The 13,981-nt window shown below is 37.3% G+C and overlaps 1 protein-coding gene across 1 annotated transcript in view; it reads left to right on the forward strand.

The window, feature by feature from the left end:
- LOC122795061 (deleted in malignant brain tumors 1 protein-like) overlaps positions 1–13,981 on the forward strand; it is a 134,403-nt gene that overhangs the window by 22,603 nt on the left and 97,819 nt on the right. Inside the window, exon 2 of the mRNA XM_044063637.1 lies at positions 11,861–12,187. Within this exon, the coding sequence (XP_043919572.1) occupies positions 11,861–12,187 (327 nt within the window). The remainder of the gene's footprint in view (positions 1–11,860; positions 12,188–13,981) is intronic.

Below are 13,981 nucleotides of genomic sequence, written 5' to 3' on the forward strand. Positions count from 1 at the left end.
GCACGCGGGGCAGGCATGGAAGCTAAAGATGTAAGCCATCAGTCGCACAGACAGAAAAGACAAAACCAGGTCGCATGTACCTGTTCCATCTGTGCAACTTGATGCAAAGGAAGAAAAAACATTTTTTTTTTTAATTCAAAGAAAATGAAGTCTCTGGGCAAGCCGAATCCAGGGGGGGGTGCAAGTGCACCCCCTTGCACCTGCCTGCGGGCGTCCTTGATTAGAGGCTCAGCCCAGATCGGAAGGTTTGGAGACAAAGCCAGAGAGGCAAGATTACATTGGTTTGGACATGTGTGGAGGAGAGATGCAGAGTATATTGGGAAAAAGATGCTAAGGATGAAGCTGCCAGGTAACAGGTAATGAGGAAGGCCTAAGATAAGGTTTATGGATGTGGTGAGAGAGGATATGCAGGTGGTTGGTGTGACAGAGCAAGATGCAGAGGACAGGAAGAAATGGAAACAGTTCATCTGCTGTGGCAACCCCTAACGGGAGCAGCCAAAAGAAGAAGAAGAAGATGGCTTTCTACTTCCACGATAAAATCTTTTATACAGAACTAATTGGCAGTCATTATTCTAGCCATGGCAATTAATTTTCATGGTAATTCAAAGACACAAAACACACATAATGACACATGCCATCTTTTCAACGGGCAAGGTGTCATAGCTACCCCACTCCCAATGCAAATGATTTAATCTGGATTTATGTTGATGGACTGTATGACCTAATCAGCCTATCAGCATTTCTGTTTGCCAGTCTGGGTTTCTGAGTGACAGAATATTGGAAACACTGCAGTGATAGTGACCAGTGACATAGTTTTGTATTGGCACCCTGTTTTTTTTGTACCCAGCCATTGCAATGAAGCATGGTCGATTAGTAGGTTAATGTGTCTAACTACCAGTTTGTACTTTAAAAAAATAAAATGCTTACTTTACAGACAGACTTTTTTTTTCATGGCTGATTGATTTTTTTTTTCAACAATACTTAATTTTTGATAAATGAAGCACAGAGGGTGCTTATCACCTTGACTATCCTGAGACAATACTACTCCTAAACCTACCTCTGATGCATCAATATACAATGTAAATTTCTAAATAAACTCAGTAACCAATAAAGCTAATGCTGAACATAATAGCCTCTTCAAATCATTAACTGCTATGTCTATCTCAAGTGACCATTGCATTTTGATAGGAGCATTTCTTTTTGTGATATCTGTCAAAAGACAATAATAGTTGCTTACTTAGGTACAGATTTTCTGTAGTGTCAGCTAGTCCAAGAAAAGCTTTCATCAGATATTGATGGAAGGCTTATTTGTAATAGTTTCTATTTTCTTTAGTTATATTTTATCAAATGAGGAACCCTGTAACAAAGTTTGCAGGCGATTGTAAGCTGAGGGTTATCTTCAAGCCGCCCTATGACATACAAGCCCTCAGACAGGAGCTTATACTTATAAATAGCTGTTGGGCAAAATTGGGTGCAAACTCAACTCCAAAAAATGCAACATTGTAGCATTTGATAAGCATTCTCTAGCTCCAACTTAAAAGTGAAAAGGCAGTGAGAGACCTAGGTACTTGGGTGGAAAGCATCTTTACATTTGACTATCACATTGCTACAGTGGCTAGAAAATCTTTTTAGCTTTCCCCTGCATATAGTTAAAGGTATACCTTCCACATCAAAAGTCCTCACCTCCTTGCTCTCTGTACTGATTAGACCTATCATTAAGTACAGAACACCCTTTGGGACATACATTATAAACCATATTATATCATTTGAAAACCCCAGGCATTTGTAACTAAAAAGATCATGATCTTAGAAATCCTGAAATACCAAGAAAGATTGGTAGCTTTATCTTTGACTATAAGGGATCCAGTAATCCAAGAAGTGTTGTACCTCCATAAATTAAACATTCTAGCTAACACCAGAGCCAAAAAATAACTAATGGAAGGAGGAAGGGCAGATTTATCATAAGGTGTCTACTCTACTCCTTCTCTGGAACAAACTTTCTCTTAAAGATAACCAGTGTGACACACTATCTATCTCTAAAAACAAGTGGACAACAGGAATGGTATTCATAAATTCATCTCTAGCATGACTTGCCTGGATCCCCTTGAAAAGGGAGATAAATCTTAAGGGTCATTACTGAAAGGTTGAAATGTCTTCCTGGTTCAGTTGTCTTGTAACTCCTATGATTTTATTTATTTTTTTTACATCTGATTACCAGGAAATTCTGACTAGACTAGTACTCCATTTTCAGTGGAGGCCCAAGGTGAAAAGCTCCACTACAAATTAACAATTATAACAAATATTTACTAAGTAATATCAAGAGCATGTGTAGAATAAACAAAACAAAAAAAAAAAAACAGTATACAGGAGTGTATATTTCCAATACAAACAATACAAACAGCATATAACATGCAACAGCAGCAGGATCAAAATGCAAACATTTAGCCAATCATTTAACAATGACAATGTAAATAATCTTAAATTACATGTAATACTCAGAAATGTAGGAGACATTTGTATTTAAGTAGGCAAAGGTACAGTGTACCTGAAGAGAGCAGGAGGGTAGAGGGAAGAGATAAGGGAGGGTTCCAAAAAAGGGGGAAGAGAGAGTGGGAGCAGAAGAGAGAACAGATGGTTTAGAGAGAGTGAAAGCAGATGTGATGTGCTGGAGATAATAGAAGGGCTGGTAAGATCAGGGCAGATATTATCTAACGTTGTTTCCACCATAGTTAGGAAATTATTTTATGTGGCTCAGTTAAGTTCCAAGGGAATATCTTCAAGAACCTAAGAAGTCATAATGACACTATATTCTTCCCTTATCAGATCATTCATTGAACACAATGCCCTGATGGTACGTATAAATTAAAAATTATTGTTCTATTAGAAAAGCCCGTAATGATACTCTACCAAAAAATAAATGAATAAATAAATAAATAAAGGCCTTAACTATCCAGCTAGATTAGCCCAACTCTCATCTATCCTGAGAGAGAGAGAGAGAGATCAGTACAATTCTCCATATACTCAGTAGCATACAGGCTGCTCTGAGGTGACACATCTCATTTTTGTAGCCATGAAAGACCCAATGTCATTTGACCTACTGCTTGTTTGCAGCACCAGTAGTTTATAACATCAACAACATGGAGGAGAACCAAATCTACATCAAGACATAAATAAGAGTCACTACAGAGACAGGTTTTTAACATATTACCAGTCTATGTAATAAGTTAGCACTACAGGTCAAAGTACCACTTTGACTACCTTTAAGGTTAGTCTTGCTGATCAGATACATATTTTCACCAGTACTGTTATATACAGTACATTCTAGTCGGATTTTAGAGGCGAGCAATTAAAGGTGTACATGGCTAGGCATCTTATGATCCCTGTGACTATTTCCCTAGTATTGTTCCTATGTCCTTGTGTTATTTTTCTAACATCACATTATTCTTTGTGTTCAAGGATTTCATTTATATGTTAGACATTCTAATGGCTTGCAGTGGAATGTCAATTTCAAGGTCCAAGTACAGTATTTTGGATTTCCTTGCTCAATACTGTTATAAGAAAATCAATCAGATAATGAACTACATTCCTGACCAGTCCAGCTGATTCTCATAGGTTCATAGGTTTATAGGTTGGTACTAGGCTATCGGCCCTAGAGCCTATGCAAGCCTAGCCATAACAATTCCCTGGATATTTCTTCCCACAATATTTACTTCTCCAGGCCCCTGTCTAGCAGGGCGACTGAAATGATCCCAAAGGTGAATTTCCTATCTCCCATCCAATCATCAAGGTTCCTTTTGAAGAGGGCCAATGAGGCTCTCTGCTTGATATGTATGGGCAGTCTATTCCAGAGTATGGGGAGTCTCTGGGTCAGGAACCTATCCCTCCAGCATGTTTTGTTTATTGTGATGACAAGGTTTAGATCCCCTGGAGCGTGTAGCTCTGAGGGATTGGGATTTCTTTAAGTGGAGCATGTCCAACAGCTCAGGGTTTGACATGGCCTTGTATGTTAAGCAGAGATCGCCTCTGAGTAGACGATATGCCACAGAGTATAGCTGGAGTTTTTTTAGATGGTCAGTATATGGCATCTGCTTTAGGCCTGTGATTCTTTTAGTGAGGTATTTCTGTGGCCTTTCCAGATGTTGCAGATGTCCTGTGAGGTACATACCAAATGCGGCATTATACTCTATAATGGGTCTAATGAGGGATGAGTACAGTGGGACAATGACCTCCTTTTTTCTGGATGAAAAGCCCTTAGTGATGAGGTGTGCCACATAGAAGGATTTCCTGACTGTTGCGGAAATGTGGTTATCGAAAGTGAGACCACTGTCCACCTGTGTCCCTAAGTCTCTCATCACATTTTCAATGTTTAGTGTCCTGCCACCTATGTGGTAATTCATGGGTACATGTTTTTTTCGAAAGGGGATAACTATACATTTCTTGGTATTAAGCTTGAGCCCATGGCTCTGGCACCAGGCATCTGTTTCTGTAAGGCCCTTTTGTAGAATATCCACATCATTTGGGGATTCAATAATGGCTCCCAGTTTGCAGTCATCTGCAAACTTTGTTAGCCAGAGTCCCTTAGTTTTGGCCTGTACTTCAGAGAAGTAGATGCCAAACAAGAGTGGTCCCAGGACTGAACCCTGAGGTACTCCACTTGTCACTTGTCTGGAGCTGGATTTGGAGTCGGCTACTTTTACTGTCTGGGTTCTGTCAGTAAGCCATTTAGCAACCCATCAAGTGACGTAGGGATTTATGCCCAGCTTAGTAAGTTTATCTATGATTCCAGAGTGGGGATGGTGTCAAAGGCCTTGGCGAGGTCCGGATAGGCTGTGTGGAATGCCTTACCCTCGTCCACAGCTCTGGAGACTTATTCGAAGAAGACAATCAGATTCAGGAGACAAGATCGGCCCTTCACAAACCCAAACTGGGTGGGGTCCAGTGTTTGAAGGTTGCCAATGTCTTTGTTTATAAGTTCCATGATAATGCGTTCCATGCCCTTGCAAATCAGGCTTGTCAGACTGATGGGATGGTAGTTCCCGGGATCCAAGGTGGATCCTCCCTTGTGGAGCGGGATAACTGTAGCTGTGTGCCACTCAGTGGGCACGAAGCCTGAGGTGAGGCTATGATTAAACATGACACTTAGGTGAGGTACCAGTTCATTTTGTAGTTCATGTAGTACACAGCCCGGGATGTCATCTGGTCCCATGGATGTTGTATTCTTAGCTTTGGAGAGTGCGGTTTCTACCTGTGTGGCCGTGATTGTCAGAATTTGGCAATATTTTGGTATTGAGATGGGCCCTTTAGGGGGTGAGAGTGGGGTGAAGTTGGCACTAAATTGATCTGCCAGGATATTGGCAATATCCTTGGGATCAGTATATTTAATGCCATTCTGTTGTAACTCAGAGCAGATCTGAGCATTGCCATTTAGATTCTTGACATAACTATAGAATGCCTTGTGGTTGTCTTTGGAATCTTTGGCAATTTTATTTTCGTAACTAGCTTTTGAGGATTTTATGAGAGATCTCAGCTTCTTACTGAGGCTGATGAGAGAGTTTCTCAAATCAAATGTAAAGCAGTGCTAACTTTTTAAATTGTTGCAGATGCCAGGGCACAGACCACAGGTGTAGTCTTCTTAAAGAAATATTTTTTATCCAGCTGCATGACTAGCAAGAGCCAGGCCTGACATCACTTGAACAATAGACAAAAGGGTGGCTCTGTATTCAGCTTCATGTACAAATGTTCTTAAACCTTTAGTATGACACCAACTGTATCATCTAGTAAAGCATGCTACACTTTTGGCACTGGTGTCTGTATGCTGTCATTAAATGAGTGCACTTTAGGGAATGACAGTTGATAAATAAGTTAATATTCTTGGAATTTCACGTGTGCCAAGCATGATAAGATCTTGAAGAGCTTGAATAATGGGTCATCATTAAACAGTTACTATACCAGCATCCATACCATTGTCCAATAATGCCCTGGGCATATACCCCTTTCCTGTCACTAACTGTCTTTCTTTGACTGCTGACTGCAGTAGGTCAGCCTGGAATGAAAGCCCCCAGCTGAAACTCTGTACTGATGAATCCCTAGAATTCTTGTTCATTTAATATTACAGGTGGTCCTGCAGTGCTTGCTGTACAGCTGGAGATTATAGATCAAATTCTCTGCATTTGCTAAATGCAGAAATACCACCTTTCCTTTTCAAAAGTACATCTTGCAGTTACCCCACAAATCCCTTAATAACTCCTCCTACTAATTCTAGCTTATCTTCCTACTGCTGATAAATATCTATGCTAGCATCTTTCTAAAAATATTTAAACGCAGGATGAGTGCTTCTCTAAGGTACAGAGAATAATCAAGATTGCATCAAGTTGCACTTGGTGAAGGTATATGTCCAGTGTGGTCAATCATTCCCTGACGCCGCTGGCCATGCTTAGCCTGCTATAACGCACAACCAAATCTTAGGGTACTTCACTTATCACATGCCATATCTCTGCAGAACTGCTGACCATACAACAGCCATTCCTAACTCCCCACCCCTCTATCTTCTACACTTCATATATAATAACATCCAAACCAAAAGGTAAAGAGGTCACCCAGACAAATTATGCAGTAAAAATTGCAAGAAAAACCCAGCCAAGCTAGAGTATTCATTACATTTTCACTGTACTGTCTTAAACCTTCTGTAATGGAGGCACATGGAATATATCCAAATGACCCCTTCAGGGCATACAATGTTTCAAACTATTGGTTTTAATGCACTGTGAGATTTTCCAGACAATTTAATCTGTATGGACATCAAGCTTGATTTTAAGCTCTGTATTTCTAAGTACAGCCAAGCAATTGACTTATGCAATGCTGATGAGGTCACTAAAAAAGGCTGAAAATGCATGTATACAGCTAGTGGGTTTGGCTTTTTAACCTGAATCTACCCTTGAAAGTAAAAAGTCAAAGTCAAAGACGTAGGTGAGACACTATGTCCTTAAGACATCTTTTGCATTTCGCGAGGTCTAAGGTATTACACACTAAAAATTTAGTGTGGCTGCATTTTTTTTCTTGCGGCATGTATGTGTACATATATATATATATATATATGGGTCTACTTTTCTTTGTCGAAATGTCAATATTTCGAAAAAGAAAAGTATGAATCCACATATGCGAAAGTGCACTTAAACGAAGGTGCATTTTTGCAAATACCAGTTTAATGAACTGGTAAACAAAAAAGGAAACACAAAAAAGACTGTTTTGCAGGGGTGGCAAGTCCCCCTGCACCTCCCACATGGGGGGCAGCACTCCCCACACCCCCGCTACTTAAATACACTAACTCCAAGATCCCACCACAGTGGGGAAACAGGTATATTCCCTTTTCCCCACTGTAGCGTACTTCAGTGCTGCAGTGTTTTCTGCTTTGCCTTTATTACTGGTTCGTTGAGCCAGTATTTGTGAAAGTGCAGTTTTGTTTAAGTGCAGTTTCACATAAGTGGGCTCCTACTTTTCTTTTTAGAAATAATGAAAGTTTGACAAAGAAAAGTAGACCCATATCTATATCTATATATATATATATATATATATATATATATATATATATATATATATATATATAGATATATATATATATATATATAAATGTATATGTATATACAGACATACTCATTGTAAATATATATATATATATATATATATATATATATATATATATATATATATATATATATATATATATGGTTCCCATTCAGAAGCCTGAAACATCATAAGCCTGAAAATCAAAATCCTGAAACCAAAAGCCTGAAAATTCAGAATCCTGAAAACTCAAAATCCTGAAAGCCCAAAATCCTGAAAGACCAAAATCCTGAAACTCAAAATCCTGAAAACACAAATAATGCTAATATGTCACTATAAAGACACTAATATCTACCAACTGACCCTGACCCTAACCCTAACCCTAAGGTCCGTCACTATCGCACACTCACCTGACCCGCCTAAACCTAACTCACTTAAACCCCCTAACCCCAATATTTGTCACTATTGCATACATGCCTAACCTGCCCCTAACCTAACTCACTTAAACCGCCCTAACCCTAAAATAAAACCAACCGCACACTTACCTGACCCCAACGCATGACCTAACACCACAGGGCTAACAATAGCAAAGCCACAATGACATCAGTATGTCTATTTTGTGTTTTCAGGATTTTGAGTTTCAGGATTTTGGTCTTTCAGGATTTTGGGCTTTCAGGATTTTGAGTTTTCAGGATTCTGAATTTTCAGGCTTTTGGTTTCAGGATTTTGATTTTCAGGCTTATGATGTTTCAGGCTTCTGAATGGGAACCATATATATATATATATATATATATATATATATATATATATATATATATATATATATATAGATAGATATATTTGGAATTTCTTAAATTGATCAAATACCTTTAATGTTGACATGCTCCTTTCTCTCCTCTGCCCTCATTTCCATCTTCTTTTTTCTTCCCCTTCTAGACTTTTGTTTCTCTCTCTTCTCCTCTCTTGTATTTCTACATTAATCCCTTCTAATCTCTTGTTATACTTCTTTCTCTCCGAATTAATGAAACTAACTGCTAATCTTTAGCATTTTATTTTGTGATGCTACTACTGACCTAGTATATTTTGTGTGTGCCTTAAGTATTTGTTGTTCTTATTACTAAATGTATATTCTTATTGTACTTAAATTTTTATTAATATGTCTTGTAGTTTAGTTTTATGTATGGAGCTTTTCTCCCCGGGCCTCTACTGAAAATGGACATATATCCAGCTAGACTAGCCCGGTAAACAAATGTAAAATAAATAAATAAATAAAATAAATAATGTTGGAACAAAATTATCAGCATTATGCATGTTGATATACTGCTATGCATGTACCAAAAATTAATCTCAGTGCACGTAAAATTTAAAAAAAAACACAAAGAAAACAGCTAATTATATATTTTAATTCCAAGATAGCACTATCCAAGGGCAAAAGGGTATATTCTCCTACCCGGGGATTGTTGATCATCTGTTTAGTTGACCAAATAGTATTGATTGATTAAATAGATGTCAACCAAAGTACCATTTGACAAAGTTAAGGGGACTCAAATATATATATCTATATATATATATATATATATATATATATATATATATATATATATATATGGGTCACTGTTAGAATGTCGAAACACAGTTTATCGAAACCGTGTTTCGGTGGACACAATTTAGCGAAAGTGCATTTTGTGAAAAATGCACTTTCGCTAAATGGGGAGTGGGAAATTAAAGAAGACATGCAGTTTGCATGCACCATTAGTTTTAAATCAATGTATAGTGTTGATTTACAACTAACGAAGCTATCGCTGACATTGTGCTACAGTGGGGATAAGGGAATATTCCCTTTTCCTCACTGTAATGTGAGCTCGGAGTGAGAATAATAAAGTTGGGATGTGGGGGCAGAGTCCCCCACATGAGGGGGTGCAGGGGGGCTTGCCACCCTGCATAACACTGTTTAAAGTTATTTATTTTCTTTTTTTACTTTTTTTTTTTAATTTTGATCTCTTTAGTGAAAGTGCATAGTCGACAATATGCACTGTTGAAAATATGCACTTTTGCTAAAGTGTATTATCGGAAATGCAATTCACTGGATTGTGTTTTCGATAATACAACATTGACCCATTTATATATATATATATATATATATATATATATGTATAGATATATATATAGATATATATAAAAATGGATAGATGGATGTGTGTGTGTGTGTGTGTGTGTGTGTGTGTGTGTGTGTGTGTGTGTGTGTGTGTGTGTGTGTGTGTGTGTGTGTGTGTAAGTAGTAATGCATCAAACTACAGTTAAAATTAACTCTATCCTTCACGGTAAAATAAACAAAGATGGAGCTCTCAAAAATAGAAAACATCTTTTTTTATTAAATAACAAAACAAATGCCCATATAAAGGAATGTTTCTGTGTCTTGAGTGGTTATTAACATTTATCTGCGTGTTGAGTGACTATTTCCATCGTGTAGGCATTTCTTTTGTTATTTAGCTTTTTTCAGTGTGTCTTTGCATTTGTTTTAAGTGGTTTATTATCTAATTACTATTCTCCATTTTTTTGTTTATAGGGAAAGAACCCCACACCAGTTATGCAAATATGCAAAGGACTGCATCCACCACACTTTCACTAACTTTAAACACACAAACTCTAGGGTGGGACAACAGCACCCAGTAACAGTGCACTTAAATAACAACACATGGATGAATATATATATATATATATATATATATATATATATATATATATATATATAGAGAGAGAGAGAGAGAGAGAGAGCTACACTAGACAATCTCGACATACTGAAATGTCGAATTTTAGTATGTCAAGACCGAATAGTGGAAAGTGCAGTTACCCGAAACTGCACTATGTTAAATGCGGAAGTGTCGAATCTGCTGCTGTCATGGTGTCACGTTTGTGACTTGTGGTGTGGTTTGTGGATTTATCTGGGGTTTCAGGCAAGTGCTGTGTGTTTGAGGATATTGGGTAGGGATTTTAGTGTGTGTGAGTGTGTGTGGTGGTGTTTTTTGTGTGTTTGTGTGTTAAGTGTGACCTCGGAGTTAGAATATATAATTAGGGGTGTGTGGGGGTGCAGCCCACCACATGGGGGGTACAGGGGGTAGGTTAGGTGTCTTTGTGTGTGTTATGTTTGCTTAGTTAGGTAGGTGTATGTGTGTTGATTATGTGCTGGTTTGTGTGTGTGTGTGAATGGTTGTGGTATTCGTGATTATGGGTTTTCGTGTATGTGAGTTTTCCACTATTCAGTCTCGAAATATTGAAATTCGACATTGCAGTATTTTGAGATTGTATACTGAATCCATATATATATATATATATATATATATATATATATATATATATGTGTGTGTGTGTGTGTGTGTGTATATATATATATATATATATATATATATATATGTATATATATTTATATATATATATATATGTGTGTGTGTGTGTGTGTGTGTATATATATATATATATATACATATATAGATATATAGATATTTATTTATATATATATATATATATATCTATATATAGATTATATATATATATATATATATATATATCTATATATATATATATATATATATATATATATATATATACACACACACACACACACACACACACACACACACACACACACACTCATAAAATGGAAAAACAGACTGTATTGACTGACATTCCTTTGGTCAAATTATATAAAAAATGTCGGAAAGTTAGTGAAAGATAACTGAAATACATAAAAGATAGTAGTTATGCAGGGATTAAGAATTTCTTTAAGTATTTAACCTAGAGTAACTAAAGCATCTGTGGCTTGAATACATTAATAGCGTTACTGTCATTCACCATACTTGCTGTAAATTTATTGATTTCTTTAAAATGGAAAGATGAAAGAGATGTAGCATAACACTCTAATCATGAAGACGTATTGTTATAAGAACAGCACAGTTAGGCAGGTAAGTCCTGAAATGCTTGGTCATGCATGTACTTGTTTATATGACTGTACAGGTTGTTAAATATGAGAAATATTCACAAAGAATTTTTCCTCAGTTATTTTTCCTACTTTATAATCTTGTGCTTGTAAATTTTATTTTTGCAGTCATGTAAGGCACATTATCTCTGTCTCGCCTGATTCTGTCATGACTTCATTAACTCCCAGTCTGCAGTGCATTTGTTATCAGTTATTACTCAAATCAAGGTTTCATAGTAGTTTATAGATAATAGTTACTTATGTTCAATATGCTATAAAACTGCTAAAACATTTCTACTGAATACTGATGCAATATTCTTCTTTTAGGAGCAGGAATACAGCTGAAATTGATTAATTCTGTTAAAATCAATGATCCCTGCCTTGGAACAGTTGCGGTGTCTGTTAGTAACAGCTGGGGAACCATTTGTGATAACTCCTGGGACGAGAAAGATGCTGACGTTGTTTGCAAGCAGCTCAATTGTGGATCTGCAACAGCAGCAAAATATAAAGCTTACTTTGGATCAGGCAGTGGAACTATTTATCTGAGTAATCTTAAATGCTCTGGTACAGAGACTTCGATCTTTCAGTGTTCAACTGACCTGTGGGGGAAGTCTTCATGCCAGCATTCAAATGATGCTGGTGTCATCTGTTCTGGTAAGACACAATACAAAATTTGCAACTAAAATGAGTTTTTTCACAACTGCGTTTTAAGTGAATGATAACTATTCAGTGTGATGTCTGTGTGTTACTATAACCAGTTATCTTCACAGAACTGTCCTAATCTAAACTGTCACAGAAATTATTCAAACTTTATAAGCGCAGTTGCATTTTAGAGTTGAAGTGGGGGATGTTTTAAACTGGATGCACCAATAAATCAGTACTGTAGTTAATTCTATTTCTCATATGCTACCATTTCTTCTCCATCCCCAGAAAAAAGAAATAGACATTTGCAAAGATAGCATTTATGAGTGTTGTGTTTTTGAGAGACAGCATGTCATGCATGCAAGTAAGAAGATCTCAGATATAAACTCATCAAAATCTGAAAAAGAAAATTTGTAGACACTGGCCATGTGCATAAAGATAAATGTGGGTGATGGTTATAATAAGTATTTATGCAACAAGTAAGCTATGTTTAAATCTATTCCATTCTGTAGTCTCCAGCATTTACAGCCATAACTTATCTTAAATAAAGAAGTTATGTGCTCACCATAATGTTCCATGTGTGGTCCATCTTGCCTTCATTCTTAACTGGTTTGGAACCGATCCAAGATTCTGACTCAGCCTTATACAAAAGCTCAAGGTATTCTACTAGCTTCTGGCCAAACCCTATCCTATCATGTCCTAGGAAAGCTCCCCAGATCTTGTTTGCTGATATAAAGAAGGTACAGATTAAAGAGTATTGTATACTTCACAGAGTAATCAAGAAGGTCAGAGAACATTAATCACCAATTAAATCTGCTCAGTCTTCCAGAACTCAAAGGCTGGGGGAAGGTGAGTGGGATGTAAGAATGAAGGCAAGATGGAAAACACACATGGAACGTTATGGCGAATACATAACTTCTTGTGATGTTGTCCTATCTCACCTTCATTCTTAGCTGGGTGGAACAGTGCCACTAACACCATCTTTCTTGGGTGGCTCAAGGGAGAATATTCTTCAGAACAGTGGATCCAAAAGAGGCTCTGTTCCTGGAGGCCAAATCCACTTTGTAATGAGTGATAAAGGTATGAGGCCTTGCCCATGTTGCTGCAGCACAAATGTTATAAATTGGTAGTCTCGCCCAAAAGGCAGAAGATGTTGCAACGGCTCTTGTAGAATGACCTTTTACTTTATGGGGAAGTTCTGTGTTTTGAGATTGGTAAGTAAAGGTAATACAGTCAGATAGCCATTTGGAAAGTGTGACTTTAGACACAGGGGCACCTTTCTTTGACTCTGAAAAGGATACAAATTACTGGTCAGATTTTCTGAAGTCCTTTGTCCTGTGTAAGTAGCAGTGTAATTGTCTATGTATATCCAGTTTGTGTAGCATATATTCTGCCCTGTTGCCATAGTTGGGGTGAAAAGTGGTAGTTCTATGGATTGGTTCAAGTTAGATTCTGAGCATACTTTGGGTAGAAAGGATGGGTTTGTTCACAGAGATACTCTGTCTTTGTGAAAAAGCAGGTAGGGTTTTTTTGATAATGTTTGCAGCTCTGAAACTCTTCTAGCAGAAGTAATGGTTATCAAAAGTATAGTTTTCCAAGACAAATACCTGAGATTGTGGGATGATGCAGGTTCAAAAGTGGGAAGAATGAAATCGGATAAAACCAGGTTCAGCTCCCATGGTGCTGGAGGAGCTTTAATGGGTGGTCTTTATAAAAGAGTACCTTTAAGAAACACTTTACAAAGTCTGTGGGACATTAAATTAGGGCCCGATTCAACTAGATGGAAGGTAGAAATCACTGTTAACT

The sequence above is a fragment of the Protopterus annectens genome, chromosome 2.part1 (assembly GCF_019279795.1).
Source record: "Protopterus annectens isolate FY-2018-M chromosome 2.part1, PAN1.0, whole genome shotgun sequence".
Lineage (NCBI taxonomy): Eukaryota > Metazoa > Chordata > Ceratodontiformes > Protopteridae > Protopterus > Protopterus annectens.